Raw genomic sequence first — 19,388 nt, 5'->3', positions numbered from 1 at the left:
CTAGGGAAAAGTCCATGAAAATTTCTTATACTTTAACTGCCTTGAAGTTCAGCCTGTGTTTCACTTTACTGTAAGTTTTCTGCTGCAAGGACTAACAAAATAGTTCCTGTTCAGATTCCTAATTGCTTCCTTCTGATAGCTCATGTAACTGTATATCTTGGTTTGTTAAGTTATGTATTTTTTTTTTGAGAGGAAGGTGATTAAAAGTTACTGAAGATTCATGTGGAGATGCTGTCATCAGGGGTCCAGAACTGAGTTAAAAATCACCAATCCTCTGGGAAAGAACCCCAGGAGAACATTACCCCTTTAAGTGATGGGGAGTACTGCACCATGGTTTCAGCAGAGACTCACTTCTCAAGGTTCCAGGCATAGCCATGGTGTCATCAAGCACTAAGGTAAGTGGCCACAGCACAGGAATAGTAAACATGAAAGACCTTAGAAAGCAATCTTTGGAGAAAGCAGGCATGTGCTCTTACCCTCTTCCCAAGTGTCTCTGTAAATCTCAGTTGTACTTAAAATATGTATTAAGAATATATTTCAAAACCTCTGCTGCAAACAAGAATGATGGAAGAAGGAAAGAAGGTAAGAAAGAAGTTTTTTTTAAAAAGAAAGAAAAAGAGAAAAGCACCTGGGCAGCTGGGGCGCAGGGTCTGCTGACACTCGCCAGCTACCCACAACACCCGCCACAGGATCTTAAGACTTCTGGTGAGTGGAGCACAGCTTCTGCTCCAATCCAATTGCGCGGGACCTGAGACTGCATTAGTTAGGGAAGCAGAAACCGGCCTGAGTAGGACCACAGGCCTCATCCGGCTGGATCAGCGCCGGGGTAGCGGGAGCGCAGGGTTGCCTGACACCCGCCAGCTACCCACGACCCCCGCCGCAGGATTTTGGGACTGCTGGTGAGTGGAACACAGCTTCTGCTCCAATCTTTAAATAGTGACAACGATAACAACTAACCCCAGAGATTACCAGATGGCTAAAGGTAAACGTAATAATCTTACTAACAGGAACCAAGACCACTCACCATCATCAGAACCCAGCACCCCCACTTCGCCCAGTCCAGGGCACCCCAACACACCGGAAAAGCTAGACACGGATTTAAAAGCATATCTCCTGATGATGATAGAGGACTTCAAGAAGGACTTTAATAACACACTTAAAGAAATGCAGGAGAACACTGATAAAAAGGCAGAAGACAATAAAGAGGAAGCACAAAAATCCCTTAAAGAATTGCAGGAGAACACTGCTAAAGAGTTACAAATCCTTAAAGAAAAACATGATAACATAATCAAACAGGTAGAAGTCCTTACAGAAAAACAGGAAAACACATCCAAACAGATGATGGAAATGAACAAAACCATACTAGACCTAAAAAGGGAAGTAGACACAATAAAGAAAACCCAAAATGAGGCAACACTGGAGATAGAAACCCTAGGAAAGAAATCTGGAACCATAGATACGAGCATCAGCAACAGAATACAAGAGATGGAAGAGAGAATCTCAGGTGCAGAAGATTCCATAGAGAACATCGGCACAACAATCAAGGAAAATGTAAAATGCAAAAAGATCCTAACTCAAAACATCCAAGAAATACAGGACATAATGAGAAGACCAAACCTACGGATAATAGGAGTGGATGAGAATGAAGATTTTCAACTCAAAGGACCAGCAAACATCTTCAACAAAATTATAGAAGAAAACTTCCCAAATCTAAAGAAAGAGATGCCCATGAACATACAAGAAGCCTACAGAACTCCAAATAGACTGGACCAGAAAAGAAATACCTCCCGACACATAATAATCAGAGCAACAAATGCTCTAAATAAAGATAGAATACTAAAAGCAGTAAGAGAAAAAGGCCAAGTAACATATAAAGGCAAGCCTATCAGAATTACACCAGACTTTTCACCAGAGACTATGAAAGCCAGAAGATCCTGGACGGATGTTATACAGACACTAAAAGAACACAAATTCCAGCCCAGGCTACTATACCCAGCCAAACTCTCAATTAACATAGATGGAGAAACCAAAGTATTCCACGACAAAACCAAATTCACACATTATCTCTCCACGAATCCAGCCCTTCAAAGGATAATAACAGAAAAAAACCAATACAAGGACAGGAACCACGCCCTAGAAACAACAAGAAGGTAATCCCTCAACAAACCTAAAAGAAGACAGCCACAAGAACAAAATGCCAACTTTAACATCAAAAATAACAGGAAACAACAATTACTTTTCCTTAATATCTCTTAATATCAATGGACTCAACTCCCCGATAAAAAGACATAGACTAACAAACTGGCTACACAAACAAGACCCAACATTTTGCTGCTTACAGGAAACTCATCTCAGAGAAAAGGATAGACACTACCTCAGAATGAAAGGCTGGAAAACAATTTTCCAAGCAAATGGCATGAAGAAACAAGCTGGAGTAGCCATTCTAATATCTGATAAGATTGACTTCCAATCCAAAGTCATTAAAAAAGACAGGGAGGGACACTTCATACTCATCAAAGGTAAAATCCTCCAAGAGGAACTATCAATCCTGAATATCTATGCTCCAAATACAAAGGCAGCCACATTCATTAAAGAAACTTTAGTAAAGCTCAAAGCACACATTGCACCTCATACAATAATAGTGGGAGACTTCAACACACCACTTTCACCAATGGACAGATCATGGAAACAGAAACTAAACAGGGACACAGTGAAACTAACAGAAATTATGAATCAAATGGATCTGGCAGATATCTACAGAACATTCTATCCTAAAACAAAAGGATATACCTTCTTCTCAGCACCTCATGGTACCTTCTCCAAAATTGACCACATAATTGGTCACAAAACAGGCCTCAACAGATATAAAAATATTGAAATTGTCCCATGCATCCTATCAGATCACCATGGACTAAGGCTGATCTTCAATAACAAAATAAATAATAGAAAGCCAACCTTCACGTGGAAACTGAACAACACTCTTCTCAATGATACCTTGGTCAAGGAAGGAATAAAGAAAGAAATTAAGGACTTTTTAGAGTTCAATGAAAATGAAGCCACAACATACCCAAACTTATGGGACGCAATGAAAGCATTTTTAAGAGGAAAACTCATAGCTCTGAGTGCCTCCAAAAGGAAACTAGAGAGAGCACACATTAGCAGCTTGACAACACACCTAAAAGCACTAGAACAAAAGGAAGCAAATTCACCCAAGAGGAGTAGACGGCAGGAAATAATCAAACTCAGGGGTGAAATCAACCAAGTGGAAACAAGAAAAACTATTCAAAGAATCAACCAATCAAGGAGCTGGTTCTTTGAGAAAATCAACAAGATAGATAAACCCTTAGCCAGACTCACTAGAGGGCACAGGGAAAGCATCCTAATTAACAAAATCAGAAATGAAAAAGGAGACATAACAACAGATCCTGAAGACATCCAAAACACCATCAGATCCTTCTACCAAAGGCTATACTCAACAAAACTGGAGAACCTGGATGAAATGGACAAGTTCCTAGACAGATACCAGGTACCAAAGCTGAATCAAGATCAGGTTAATGATCTAAACAGCCCTATATCCCCCAAAGAAATAGAAGCAGTCATTAATAGTCTCCCAACTAAAAAAAGCCCAGGACCAGATGGGTTTAGTGCAGAGTTCTATCAGACCTTCAAAGAAGATCTAATCCCAGTTCTTCACAAACTATTCCACAAAATAGAAACAGAAGGTACTCTACCCAACTCATTCTATGAAGCCACAATTACTCTGATACCTAAACCACAAAAAGACCCAACAAAGATAGAAAACTTCAGACCAATATCCCTTATGAATATTGATGCAAAAATCCTCAATAAAGTTCTTGCTAACCGAATCCAAGAACACATCAAAACAATCATCCATCCTGACCAAGTAGGTTTCATCCCAGGGATGCAGGGATGGTTCAATATACGGAAATCCATCAACGTAATCCAGTATATAAACAAACTCAAAGACAAAAACCACATGGTCATCTCCTTAGATGCGGAAAAAGCATTTGACAAGATCCAACACCCATTCATGATAAAAGTCTTGGAAAGATCAGGAATTCAAGGCCCATACCTAAACATGATAAAAGCAATCTACAGCAAACCAGTAGCCAACATCAAAGTAAATGGTGAGAAGCTTGAAGCAATCCCTCTAAAATCAGGGACTAGACAAGGCTGTCCACTTTCTCCATACCTATTCAACATTGTACTTGAAGTCCTAGCCAGAGCAATTCGACAACAAAAGGAGATCAAAGGGATACAAATTGGAAAAGATGAAGTCAAAATATCACTTTTTGCAGATGATATGATAGTATATATAAGTGACCCTAAAAATTCCACCAGAGAACTCCTAAGCCTGATAAACAGCTTCGGTGAAGTAGCTGGATATAAAATTAACTCAAACAAATCAATGGCCTTTCTCTACACAAAGAATAAACAGGCTGAGAAAGAAATTAGGGAAACAACACCCTTCTCAATAGTCACAAATAATATAAAATATCTTGGCGTGACTCTAACTAAGGAAGTGAAAGATCTGTATAATAAAAACTTCAAGTCTCTGAAGAAAGAAATTATAAAAGATCTCAGAAGATGGAAAGATCTCCCATGCTCATGGATTGGCAGGATCAACATTGTAAAAATGGCTATCTTGCCAAAAGCAATCTACAGATTCAATGCAATCCCCATCAAAATTCCAAATCAATTCTTCAACGAATTAGAAAGTGCAATCTGCAAATTCATCTGGAATAACAAAAAACCTAGGATAGCAAAAACTCTCCTCAAGGATAAAAGAACCTCTGGTGGAATCACCATGCCGGACCTAAAGCTCTACTACAGAGCAATTGTGATAAAAACTGCATGGTACTGGTATAGTGACAGACAAATAGACCAATGGAATAGAATTGAAGACCCAGAAATGAATCCACACACCTATGGTCACTTGATCTTCGACAAGGGAGCTAAAAACATCCAGTGGAAGAAAGACAGCATTTTCAACAAATGGTGCTGGCACAACTGGTTGTTAACATGTAGAAGAATGCGAATCGATCCATTCCTATCTCCTTGTACTAAGGTCAAGTCTAAGTGGATCAAGGAACTTCACATAAAACCAGAGACACTGAAACTTATAGAGGAGAAAGTGGGGAAAAGCCTTGAAGATATGGGCACAGGGGAAAAATTCCTGAATCGAACAGTAATGGCTTGTGCTGTAAGATCGAGAATTGACAAGTGGGACCTCATGAAACTACAAAGCTTCTGCAAGGCTAAAGACACCATCAATAAGACAAAAAAACCAACAACAGATTGGGAAAGGATCTTCACCTATCCTAAATCAGATAAGGGACTAATATCCAATATATATAAAGAACTCAAGAAGGTGGACTCCAGAAAGTCAAATAACCCCATTAAAAAATGGGGCTCAGAACTGAACAAAGAATTCTCACCTGAGGAATACCGAATGGCAGAGAAGCACCTGAAAAAATGTTCAACATCCTTAATCATCAGGGAAATGCAAATCAAAACAACCCTGAGATTCCACCTCACACCAGTCAGAATGGCTAAGATCAAAAATTCAGGTGACAGCAGATGCTGGCAAGGATGTGGAGAAAGTGGAACACTCCTCCATTGTTGGTGGGATTGCAAGCTTGTACAACCACTCTGGAAATCAGTCTGGCGGTTCCTCAGAAAATTGGACATAGTACTACCGGAGGATCCAGCAATACCTCTCCTGGGCATATATCCAGAAGATGTCCCAACCGGTAAAAAGGACACATGCTCCACTATGTTCATAGCAGCCCTATTTATAATAGCCAGAAGCTGGAAAGAACCCAGATGTCCCTCAACAGAGGAATGGATACAGAAATTATGGTACATTTACACAATGGAGTACTACTCAGCTATTAAAAAGAATGAATTTATGAAATTCCTAGCCAAATGGATGGACCTGGAGGGCATCATCTTGAGTGAAGTAACACAATCACAAAGGATCTCACACAATATGTATTCATTGATAAGTGGATATTAGCCCAAAACTTAGGATACCCAAGATATAAGATACAATTTGATAAACGCATGAAACTCAAGAAGAATGAAGACCAAAGTGTGGACATTGTGCACCTTCTTAGAATTGGGAACAAAACACCCAGGGAAGGAGTTACAGAGACAAAGTTCGTAGCTGTGATGAAAGGATGGACCATTTAGAGACTGCTGTATCCAGGGATCCGTCCCATAATCAGCTTCTAAACGCTGACACCATTGCATACACTAGTAAGATCTTGCTAAAAGGACCCAAATATAGCTGTCTCTTGTGAGACGATGCCGGGGCCTAGCAAACACAGGAGTGGATGTTCACAGTCAGCTATTGGATGTATCACAGGGCTCCCAATGGAGAAGCTAGAGAAAGTACCCAAGGAGCTAAAGGGATCTGCAACCCTATTGTTGGAACAACATGATGTACTAACCAGAACCCTGGAGCTCTTGTCTCTAGCTGCATATGTATGGAAAGATGGCCTAGTCGGCCATCAATGGAAAGAGAGGCCCATTGGACTTGCAAACTTTATATGCCCCAATATAGGGGAATGCCAGGGCCAAAAGAATGGGAATGGGTGGGTAGGGAATTGGGGGGCGCTATGGGGGACTTTTGGGATAGTATTGGAAATGTAATTGAGGAAAATATGTAATAAAAATATTAAAAAAAAAAAAAGAAAGAAAAAGAGAGGGGAAGTGTACTGGCAGGTTTTGTGTGATAACTTGACAAAACTGGAGTTATCATACAGAAAGTAGTTTCCCTTGAGGAAATGCCTCCATGATATCCATCAGGAAGGCCTTTTCTCAATTAGTGATCAAGGGGAGAGGGTCCATTGTGGGTAGTGCCGTCCCTGGGCTTATAGTCCAGGGTTCTATACGAAAGCAAGCTGAGCAAGGCAAAGGAAGCAAGCTAGTAAGAATCATCCCTCCATGGTCTCTGTATCAGCTCCTCCTTTCTGACCTGCTTGAGTTCCAGTCCTGATTTCCTTTGGTAATGAACAACACTGTGAAAGTGTAAGCTGAATAAACCCCTTCCTCCCCAGCTTGCTTTTTGGTCATGATGTTTATGCAGGAATAGAAACCCTGACTCAGACATGAAGGAATGAAGATGGAAGGAAGAAATGAAGGAAATAAGTAAAGAAGGGAGAGATAAGGACAGAAAAGAAGAAGGGAGGGGAGGATTGAAGAAGGGATTGCGAGAAGAAGGGATGAATGGTGTGAAAGAGGGAGGGAAACTCAAGACATAGATAGGTTATGGGAAAGGCACTCAGGTGCTATTTAGAAAGAGGAAACATAAATGTATTTTTGGCTGAAACTGCAGCTATTTCCATCTCAGGTCAGAGTAGACTGTTTCAAATCCTCCCTCAGCTGAGTGATCCATGTTCCTCCAATAAGCTCTTGCTGAGCCTCTCTTATTATTGATATCACCTCATTTTCTTCTTTCTTTACCTCCTCTACTTTACCTCCTTCTTTGTCTCTTCCATGTGTTATCTTTATCTTCTTCTTTCTTGCCATATCTATATTTTTGCATGTTTTTGCCTTCTTTTGGTTTTTAGAAGAAAGTTTTCTTTGGATTCTTCATTTTTCTTTAATGATGCCACTGGGGTTCAAACCCAGACTCCTTTCAAGGATAGACAAGCTATTATCTACATCCCCATATTATGCTAAATAGATTAAAGTGTTTTACACTTTTAAAAATATTTTTATTTTCTTTTGTTACATGAAATATGAAATCATTGAGATCTTTGAAAGTCAAGTATATTTTAATAAAAGAAAAAAAAAAGAAAGAAAGAAAAAACCTAGCCAGAAATCAGTAGATTGTAGGCATTTGAGATGCAAATGTTTTTGAAGGTGGTAACAGACAGGACCTGACTACCTGACCATCAGAAAAGTCAAAGTCTTTTCCAGAGTCTCATTATGGTTGACTTCATCTTCTACTTCCTCACTGGGTAAGACCACCTGCTGTTCAAGCCTGAGAACCCAAGTTTAATTCCCAGCACCTACATAAAAAGCCAGATGTGTCTGTGTGAATGATACTTATACAGCTAGCATTGGTGCTGGGGCCAGGTGAGTATAGATGTCTATGTAGAGTTTCTTCTTCACAGAGAGACCTCTTTCTCAAGCTGATGAGGCAGGGAGCAATAGAGGAAGACATATGGCATCTTTTGTGGCCTCTTACATTATGTGCACCTGCACACTGTTTTTCGTACTCTCCTGCTCCAGCAAAATTACACAGGTTTAATATGGTGCTTTGGGATCAAATGTCCAGTGCATTAACTGAATCTTCTCTCCATTTGTTTTGCTTTAGTAAAAAGCAAAACAACTCTTTTCAACTCTCTTGATCAGTTACACTATTTATAGTATCAAAGATTGTGGCATCCTTAACAGCTTAAAGTGAAAATTCCACATTCAGGTTAATTCAGGTTAATTCATTAATTATAATTAAGATTAGTTGCTTTCGACATTGCTCAGGAAGGTCCTTGCATAAAAACACATCAGATACTCTACAAATTCTCTGGAAGGTGACTTATTTTCACTAAAGAAAGAATCCCAAGTTCACAGAGACAGGGAGGACAGTGCAGAGGCCTCTGTAGGAGACATTGGAGCACTTTTCTTTTTAAAGTTCTTATCTATTCTGCCCTCAACTCACTGAATGTTTGGGGCTCTCACTGATTGTGATCCTGTGAAGGTTATCAACCAAGGAAGAAAAGGAATCTAGGCAGGGGCCTGGGGGCACTCACAAGAGAGCATATCAAGGAAAGGTGTAGCTTCCTGGGTCGTACTGTTGCTGTCTCAATTTTAATTTCTGACTGAAGATAAGTACCAATTGGAGATCTGATTCCCTCTTTTACTGTGTTCCTCCTTATCTCTACTGTCTGCATGATCATCAAACCATTTGCATGTTGCTAAGATAAAGCAGTTATAGAGTAATGTCCTTGGGACTCTCCCCATGTCAAAGACAGATGTGTATGTGAGTGATTATAGAATACAACCACATGATGGGGACTATCTTCTTTATTCCCTTTGCATTGTTTGTCAGTGATATGCTCAGTGTTGATCTGAAGTAGTTTCAATCTTTGTCCTATTTCTACACCAAAATATCTTTAATTCCAACACTTGGAAAGTAGAGCCAGCTAGATCTCTGAGTTCAAGTCCAGCCTGGTCCACATAGTAAGTTCCAGGACTGTCTGTGCTACATAAAGAAACCTGTCTTTAAAAAAAAAAAAAAAGTGAAATAAAAGAAAACCTCACCTTTAAAATGGAACATCAACAAACCAAAGCAAGCAAAAATCAGTATATTCATTTTCAAATTTATTCCTGACAAACAGGAATAGGATAAACACAGCGTTTCTCTAATGAAAGCCAACTCTCTGTCATGGCTGTTACTCAGAATCAACGGAAAATTACATTCTTGATCCTAGTTAGCTATATTGCCCCTCTATTTACAGCTTGCTCTTATTGTTTCCTAAAATAAGCATTTAAAAAATTTTTGAAAATTCCAAATGAATTATAGAGGGCATATTGATCATGTCAAACTGTGATTCCTTCAGTCTGACTTTCCCAGACTGTCTCAGATACATTGATCTTTCTCACCTTTATATCCCTTGTTTGTTTGCTTGTTTTTGTTTTGGTAACACTCTGAGTCCAATTTATCCATTCCCATGCTCTCTCCGCTATTCCCCCTCAGATTCATGCCCTCCTTTCTCATTACTTATTATTGATATATATATATATATATATATGTGTGTGTGTGTGTGTGTGTGTGTGTGTGTGTGTGTGTGTGTGTTCAGTATGTTTAGTGTTACTTTTATGTGATTTCATGGTTGAGTAGTGCCATGAAAATTTCCCTTTCCACGTTAGCACTTGTTCAGGTCTGCTTTAGTCAGTCACATTGTTGAGGTATCATGGGTGCAGCTTCCCTACCATTTCTAAGAGACAATCTTACAGCAGATTTCCTCTCTGAGCCTTTTGTGTTGACCTTTCTATGCAAGCATCCAAAGGAGGGAAGCAACCAATAATCCTACGTTACAATGAAACCTATGATACACAATGAAGACAAGGGTGGTAATACAGTCCTAAGAATGAAGTGGTACTGATATCTTGGCAGTAACCAAGAGCTGTCCAGTTGTACTTAAGGTCTGCTCAACAGAGGAAAAATCAGGCCTGGCACATTACCCAAATTCTCATGAATAGTGAGGTCCTATGTCTTAGAGGAGAACTATCTACTGCCATTTTACTAAACATTTTTACTTCCTAAAAAGCAATTTGACCACTCAGACTCATGAATTAGAAATATTTTTTTTAGCATCTGAAGATAATATTATATTGATTCTTTAAAAACTCACTTTTATATTTTTCTATTTTTTAATTTTTCTATAAGTTTTCCAGTTAATTAGCAATGTTTATTTCTTTAAAATTTTATATTTTGATATTTAAAATATATTTCTTTCATGGATCTTCCCCAAATAAAAAAGTAGGTATTAGTATTTAAAAATTGTTTTTCTTAACTTCCAACTTACCTAGAAGATACTGTTTCTCTGTGTAGTTCTTCATGTCCTGGAACTTGCATTATAGAGAAGGGTGGCCTCAACTCAGAGGTCTTCCTGCCTGCCCCTGCCTTCTCTGCTGCTGAGATTAAAGGTGTATACCACCACAGTCTAGCCAAAAACCTGTTGTTCATTTTTTCTTTAATTATTTTATTTATTTTCATTGCCTCTCCCATGGCCCCCCACAGTTTTTTTTTTTTGTTTGTTTTGTTTTGTTTTGTTTTGATCTCAAGTTTCTCATTTGGCAAATAGCAATTGGAACAAATGCTCACTGATAAAGTTTATTTAGGCCCTTTGGGGAGCAGTAACAAGCAGGGGGCACAGTACTTTAAAAGTAGCATTTTATTGCATTTATAACTTATTACACAATCAAAATTTTCTTTTAGTGTACAATTATACAGGGAATTCAGAAATAGGCAAATTAACAGTACCTTAAAAGAACAAATAAATCGCACACCCACAGTTCTTCTATCCATTACACCCTCCTTGTCTCCAAGAGGATCCTCCCCCTCATCCCCCTTCTCATGTATCCCCTTTGCTGGGGCCTCAGATCTCTCCAGGTTTAAGTGCATTTTCTCCCACTGGGGCCAGATCACTTAATCCTTTGCTATATATGTGTCAGATGTGAGGAATGGAGGGGAAGGGAGAGGCTGGGACCAGCAGGTGTATGCTGCCTGGTTGGTGGCTCAGCTGCAGTGATCTGCCAGAGGTCTATTTAGTTGAGACTGCTGATCTTCCTATGGGGTCACGCTCCCCTTCAACTCCTTCAATCCTCCCTAATTCCTCCATTGGGTCCCCAACTTCAGTCCAATGGTTGGGTGTAAGTATCTGCATCTGTCTTAGTCAGCTGCTGGTAGGGCCTCTCAGAGAACAACTATGCCAGTCTTCTGTCTGTAAGTAAATTATATCATCAGTAATATTGTCAGGTCTTGGTGCTCCCCCCACCCCCAGTGAGAAGGATCCCAAGTTGGGCCAGTTACTGGACAACCTTTCCTTCAATCTCCTCCATTTTTGTCCCAGCAATTCTTTTAGACAGGAACAATCTGGGTCAGAAATTTGACTGTGATTATTTCAATATTCCTGTAGCTGTTGAGGCTAGTTTCATGCCTGATTATATGGTCAGTTTGGAGTTGTTTCCATCCAGTGCTGAGATGAAGATATATTCTCTTGTTTGGGGGATGAAATGCTCTTTATATATCTGTTAAATCCATTTGGTTCAAACTTCTGTTAGGCTTACTGTGTCTCATTTTAGTTTCTGTTTCAATAAGCTGATCATTGGTGAGAGTGTGGTGTTGAGGTCTTTTACTATTAATGTTCAAGTTTCAATGTGTGTTTTGAGCTTTAGTAAAGTTTCTTTTACAAATGTGGGTGTGCTTGAATTTGGCCCATAGATGTTCTGGATTAAAACTTCCTCTTGGTGGATTTTTCCTTTGATGAATATAAAATGTCCTAACCCATCTTTTGATAACTTTTGGTTGAAACTTTTTTGCAAGTTTAAGGAATTCACACTTTAATCAACATTTCAGAAATTATTAACCATTTGAAAATATACAAATAAAACTCTAGACTACCTAACCTCAAAAAAGCTAGTAATATCATGAAAAATGTAACTTTCCATGATCTGTTGAAATCCCACAAAATATCTTTAATATCTAATAGTTGATGGTTATTTTTTTCTTTCTCTTCTCCTCTTTCTTCCGTCCTTCTTCTTGCTTCTGCTGCTTAATCTTAATTCTACTTCTCCACTACTTCTTGAAGCAGAATATTTAGTAGTACAAATTGGTTTCTTGATCATCCTGCCTCTGACTGCTATACTTCAATAAATGTTTTGAAAAATACATAATTAATATATAGTCATAATTTCTTGGATTTTATATTTAACCAGATTTTTTCTAATTATAAAGGGATATGTGTGTGAAAGAAAGCATCTTGTATAGGATGTGGCAACAATAACACACTGTGAAGATACTCAGAAAAAGCAAGAGACTAAGCTAACATAAGCAGCATGGGACTTCATAGAATTCTAGACTTTACTGTCCAAATTTTTAGCACTGCCAAAGGTTTATCTCCAAATATTATGCACAGGGAGGACAATGTGAACTGTAAGGTGTTTGAATTATATATAGACAAATGCCTCACCTACACACATTTTAAAACTTACCATGCATCAGTGATTAAAAAGCATATTATGTTGGAACTTGTTATATTCATCTGTGACTCATTCACTTATTTCACAACACTATATACTTGCAATAATTAGAAGTAAAGATAGGCAGAGATGAGTCTCCTTAGCATAAGATTTGAATGATTGGTAAATGCCCAAGGCTTTTATCAAGACCATCCAGGTGGATGGGAGATGTGCTGGAAAAAATTAAGAATGGAATTACATTTCCCCAAATCTCAGTTTCATGGGCGTATGCTGATTTCACTTGTCTATTGAGAGCAAAGCACACTTGAAAAGGTAAAACATGCTCTGTGTTTAATGTCATTCCATCCATCTGATTCTCTCACATGTTCCACTGCATCTTTCTTCTTCATGCTTTCCATTGTTGTATGTAAATCAGTCACAAATTCAAGGGAATTCTCTATGAAGTATAGTGCATCTTTGGGATTGTTGGATTTAGGATAGGTAAAGGAGGATGTCACCATGGGAGTTGATCCAGTTGGTTATTTTATCTAAAATTATTAGAGAAAGACTTTGTAGGCTTCTGAAGTCTGCTGTGGAAGGACCGCATAAGAAAGCCTGTGACAAGTGGATGCTCACAGTCATATATTAGACGGAGCAAAAGGTCCCCAATGAAGGAGCTAGAGAAATCAACCAAGGAGCTGATGGGTTTTGCAGCCCCCTAAGATGAACAAAAATATGAACTAACCAGTATACCCAGAACTCCCTGGGACTGAACCACCAATAAAAGAAAACACATGGAAAGACTCGTAGATCTAGCTGCATATGTAGCTGAGGATGGCCTAAAAGGTCATCAATGGGAGGAGAGGCCCTTGGTCCTATGAAGGTTCTATACTCAGTATACGGGAATGTCTGAGCCAGGAAGCCGGAGTGGGTAGGTTGGTGAGGACGAGGAGGGGGTAGATGAGAGGGGATTTTCAGAGGGGAAACTCACAAAAGGGATAACATTTGAAATGGAAATAAAGAAAATATCTAATTAAAAAAATGTTAGGTCAAAAATAAAAGAATAAGAGAGAGAGAGAGAGAAACCTGTCACAGAGCAAAATGAAGGATTTATCTTTTTTTAATTAGATATTTTCTTTATATACATTTCAAATGCTATCTGAAATTTCCCTATACCCCCCTTCTGCCCTGCTCTCCTACCCACCCACTCCTGAATCTTGGCCCTGGCATTCCCCTGTATTGGGGCATATAAGGTTTGCAATACCCAGGGGCCTCTCTTCCCAGTGATGGCCATCTAGGCCATCTTCTGCTACATATGCAGCTAGAGATATGAGCTCTGGGGGTACTGGTTAGTTCACATTGTTGTTCCACCTATAGGGTTGCAGATACATTCAGTTCCTTGTGTGCTTTCTCTAGCTTCTCCATTAGGGGCCCTGTTTTCCATCCTATAGATGACTGTGAGCATCGACTTCTGTATTTGCAAGGCACTGGTATAGCCTCATATGAGATAGCTATAGCAGGGTCCCTTCAGCAAAATCTTTCTGGCATTGTGCAATAGTGTCTGGGTTTGGTGGTTGATTATGGGATGGATCACCGGGTGGGGTAGTCTCTGGATAGTCCATCCTTTCATCTTAGCTCCAAACTTTGTCTCTGTAACTCCTTTCATGGGTATTTTGTCCCATATTCTAAGAAGGAATGAAGTGTCCACGAATTGGTCTTCCCTCTTCTTGATTTTCTTCTGTTTTGCAAATTGTATCGTGGGTGTTCTATGTCTCTGGGATAATATCCACTTATCAGTGAGTGCATATCTAATGACTTCTTTTGTGATTGGGTTATCTCACTAAGGATGATATCCTCCTGATACATCCATTTGTCCAATAATTTCATAAATCCACTGTTTTTAATAGCTTAATAGTATGGTACATTGTGTATATGTACCACATTTTCAGTATCCATTCTTCTGTGGAGGGACATCTGGGTTCTTCCAGCTTCTGGCTATTAAAAATAAGCCTGCTATAAATATAGTGGAGCATGTGTTCTTATTACCAGTTGGAACTTCTTCTGGGTATATGCAAGGAGAGGTATTGCTGGATCTTCCAGGAGTATTCTGTCCAATTTTCTGAGGAACCTCCAGACTGACTTCCAGAGTGGTTGTACAAGCTTGCAATCCCACCAGCAGTGGAGGAGTGTTCTTTCTCCTCTTCCTCACCAGCATCTGCTGTCACCTGAATTTTTGATCTTAGCCATTCTGATTGGTGTGAGGTGGAATCTCAAGGTTGTTTTCATTTGCATTTCCCTGATGATTAAGGATGTTGAACATTTTTTCAGGTGCTTCTCAGCCATTCGGTATTCCTCAGTTGAAAATTCTTTGTTTAGCTCTGAACCCCATTTTTAATGGGGTTATTTGAATTTCTGGAGTCCAGCTTTTTGAGCTCTTTGTATATATTGGATATTAGTCCCCTATCAGGTTTAGGAATGGTAAAAATCCTTTCCCAATCTGTTGGTGGCCTTTTTGTCTTGTTGACAGTGTCTTTTGATTTACAGAAGCTTTGCAATTTTATGAGGTCCCTTTGTCAAATTCTTGATCTTACAACGCAAGCCATTGCTGAACTCTTTAGGAATTTTTCCCCTGTGACCATATCTTCAAGGATTTTCCCTACTTTCTCCTCTATTAATTTCAGTGTCTCTGGTCTTATGTAGAGGTCTTTGATCCACTTAGACTTGAGCTTTGTACACGGAGATAAGAATGTATCAATTCGCATTCTTCTACATGCTAACTGCCAGTTGTGCTAGCACCATTTGTTGAAAATGCTGTCTTTTTTCCACTGGATGGTTTTAGCACCCTTGTCAAAGATCAATTGACCATAGCTGTGTGGATTCATTTCTGCGTCTTAAATTCTATTCCATTGATCTACCTGTCTGTCACTATACGAGTACCATGCAGTTTTTATCACAATTGCTCTATAGTACAGCTTAATGTCAGGCATGGTGACTCCATCAGAGGTTCTTTTATTGTTGAGAATAGTTTTTGCTATCCTACTTTTTTTAATTTTTCCAGATGACTTTGCAAATTGCCCTTCCTATCTCAGTGAAGAGTTGAGTTGGAATTTTGATGGGGATTGCATTGAATTTATAGATTGTTTTTGGCAGGATAGCCATTTTGACTATATTAATCCTGCTGATCCATGAGCATGGGAGATCTTTCCATCTTCTGAGATCTTCTTCAATTTATATTATTAAGAAGAGTTGTATATGCATAAACAACTGCAAATTTGAGAATTTATAGTATCTGAGGGATGAACAATTTTAAGCAATTGTAAGCTCTGAGATATATTTTGACTATTAATATACAAATTAAAGTTTGATTATTCAACATTTTAAAACACCATCTACAGCACACAATTTAATTATCTGTGCTGAAGCAGGAGGGAACTCAAAAGAATAAGCATGTGATCCAATTCACATATACTTTTTTTCCCATAGAAGGGCTGTTTTTAAACACAGTAAATGGGATGCATGCATGAATTTATAGAAGATACAAAAGCATGCATAAAAACAAATTTTATCAATTTATCTTTAGGATGATGATTATCAATTATATTTAAAATGATGGTATGCAATAGGCCGAATATCAATATTCTGCAATAACCAAATTAATTGCTGTTTGGAACAAGGAACAGACACGTTGTCAGGTTCTTAAGACACAATTTTTTTAATAGGTTTTCTAAAATATACTAATTTATCTTACAATTCTGTATTAGCACCACAGCAGCCTTAATAGGATGTTAAAACTTTGCTTCAAGGTGAAGAAAGATGATTTTACATTAATGTTTCTTTTGCCAAAGAGTTGCTGTGGGCACATTTAATAACCCTAACTAAAATAAGCAGCTAATATTTGATTACCATTGATCATAATTGATAACAATTATAAAAGCTTTCTTTATTTTCTGCAAAGCCTTTTGTTCTTTGCCAGTTAATTTGTGTCTCACTTAATAGCTCCTAACAAAGACTAAAGTTCTCCTGTGGTGAGTTTAAGGTGAGGTCTTAGCCAACTAACATGTCCTGGAAGCTTTTGAAAATAAAATAAAAGCAAATCAATTTTTCGTTCTTAGATTTTCTGTACCACAATTTTCTCATATAACTAAGACCCTAAATATTATAAAGATATTGCCTCTGAATCTTTTCTGGAGCAACAGCTACTCCCCAGAACTTTAAAGCTCATTATGTGAGAGCAAAGATGTGAAGTACACTTCCTTTGAGAGGCAAGGAGAGGCAAGTTTCAAGAGCTTCCTTAGGCTCTTTTGAAAGTCCAAGTCACACAAGCTTCTCTGTGGCTGCTCTGTTTTGTATGGCTGTATAGCCACAGAGAGCTGTATTAGTGCTCTCATAAGATGATTACTCTTGTAATTATCTTAATTAACAACATATGGGTGAGTAGAAAATCTTAAATTTGCAATCAAACTGCAAGCTGCCGTCAATGGCACACTGGCAGTTTTAACCATAATTTTCAAATTTCTTTTACAACGTTAGGATAACTTCTACAAACTTGGGAAAGCAAAACCCAATTTCAAAACAATTTATCACCTTAGAATCAATGTTAGAAACATCACTATCACGTTATGAAATTTGGCTGCCAATTTATACCTATGAATGCATGACAGTGCAAATTTTAATGCTTCATTAAAGAGACATTGCTTTAAATCTTACCTTTATCTACCTTTTAGTATAAGAATCGCATTAAATATTATCTCAACTAGAAGTATCCCTAGGAGGCCTAGATTTTTGGCCTGCTTTATGCCACGTGTTGTAAAGACTCCAAACCTGAGTTACCAATTTAAAGCTAACTACTGATTTAAAGCTAACTTTCTAGTAACCAGAGTTACACCTTTTTGATCATGCCCAATAACTCATAAGATACTACTCTATGATGAAGACACTCAGAGCATATTACACCTCTAAGACCAGTAAAAGACCAAATGAAGCGGCTACACGAGTCTTATAAATTTAGACCAATCAAAGAATTTTAATTTTACTAGCTATAATTATAAGATAAAAAAACACTTTGTCATTTGCCAAACACATTAATCATGAGTTCAGAGAACCCTGCAAGGGAAAAAAAAAATCTATCAGCTTTTTTGCCACAAAACTAAGAGGCTGCAGACTCCCTTTCTTTGAAAGCAGCTTATCCAGCAGTGGCTCCCCTGCTGTCCCTGATCTTTGGCTAAAGCATGTGGCTACTCTAGGGCTTTGCTGAACCAGCAGATAAAGTCTTAGCCATTTTTATTTTCCAACATGAAACACATAACATTCAGTCATTCCGAGGATGAGACAAAACACACGTGGATTGACACATAAACGGATTTGGTGCACCAGACATTAGACAACACAAAGAGGGCAGAGAACTTCTGCTGCATGGGCCAGAGAGAAAAAGGCAGGGTGTCCCTTGATTTTCTCTCTGTCTCTGGAAGAGTTTCAAAATCTATTTCCCTCTATTTATTTTACTCCATCATTTTAAGCCCTATTCCTCTAGCCTGATGCAGTTCTCAACTGAGGACAACCACCTGTTTCATTATTTATTTTATTTTAATTTTTTAAGATTTTTAAACCCTATTCCTCTCGCCTGAGACAGCTTTTAAAGCTGCGGACAACCGCCTGATTCACAGTTTCTAGTCCCACACGTATTTCGCTGTCAAATCCTAAGTGGAAAAAGTGTCAGGTTAGCACTGTTCCAAACTTAGCCCATATCCTTCTGCACCTCCAGCTACACTTTTAAAAAATGAAATTTAAAGCCAGCGCTAGCATAAATACCTGTTGCTCACAGTGACCCATATATTCCTCTGATTCTTTCCTTCCCTTGGAGCTCCATACAAGACAGTGATCCCCTCAGGGTTTTCCCTCTGTTCCCAAGGTCCCTGGCTCAGATTCTAATCTGTTGTATGCTGGTCCACAGCCTACTTGAACCGGGTATACCTGGGAGGCAGGCTGGGGCTGAAAAAGACTTAGACAGCAAGAGAGATAATGGAGCCAAGACTATTCCGTGTTCAAGGCTCTCCAGTTTACTAAGAGAGTGTGCCCATAAGGGGGAAGGCCCATCCCCTGCCAGTCCATTCTTGGTGTCTGGAGCCAGCCTGTAGGCGACATGCAGGATAGGATTTTCCTCCGGAATATCTCAGGAGCCTGTCAGCAGGTAGCAATGTCTTGGAGGAGAGCAGAGGCAGGTGACAGAATAATAGAGCCATCTAGGTCTGAAGGCTCCACCCTAGGCAATCACCTTCTTAGTGGCAGCAAGGTCAAAGGTTGGATCAGCCTGCTTCAGGCTAGGGGAGCATACAGGTCCTGTTTGTGTAGCCAGTCTATTAGTCTGTGTCTTTTTATTGGGGAATTGAGTCCATTGATATTAAGAGAAATTAAAGAAAAGTAATTGTTGCTTCCTGTTATTTTTGTTGTTAAAGTTGGGATTCTGTTCTTGCGGCTGTCTTCTTTTAGGTTTGTTGAAGGATTAGTTTCTTGCTTTTTCTAGGGTGTAGTTTCCATCCTTGTATTGGTGTTTTCCCTATATTATACGTTCAAGGGCTGGATTTGTGAAAAGATATTGTGTGAATTTGGTTTTATCATGGAGTCCTTTGGTTTCTCCATCTATAGTAATTGAGAGTTTTGCTGGGTATAGTAGC

The 19,388-nt window shown here is 38.8% G+C and overlaps 1 protein-coding gene across 8 annotated transcripts in view; it reads left to right on the top strand.

The window, feature by feature from the left end:
• The first annotated feature begins 246 nt into the window (after nucleotides 1–246).
• LOC147003582 (vomeronasal type-1 receptor 4-like) overlaps nucleotides 247–19,388 on the top strand; it is a 38,023-nt gene continuing 18,881 nt past the window's right edge. Inside the window, exon 1 of one of the 8 annotated variants that reach the window (XM_085842269.1) lies at nucleotides 247–395. In XM_085842269.1, coding sequence (XP_085698395.1) covers nucleotides 375–395 — 21 coding nt within the window. In that variant the 5' untranslated portion in view covers nucleotides 247–374. Of the gene's footprint in view, nucleotides 396–501; nucleotides 583–19,388 lie in introns of those variants that run through there. The other 7 variants (XM_085842271.1, XM_085842266.1, XM_085842264.1 and 4 more) reach the window with 7 other exon arrangements.

The sequence above is a fragment of the Mus caroli genome, unplaced genomic scaffold, assembly GCF_978045245.1.
Source record: "Mus caroli unplaced genomic scaffold, Mus_caroli_1 scaffold_8, whole genome shotgun sequence".
In the NCBI taxonomy this organism is placed as follows: domain Eukaryota; kingdom Metazoa; phylum Chordata; class Mammalia; order Rodentia; family Muridae; genus Mus; species Mus caroli.
Note: the sequence above shows the minus strand (reverse complement) of the source record. Positions and strands in the feature narration are given on the sequence as shown.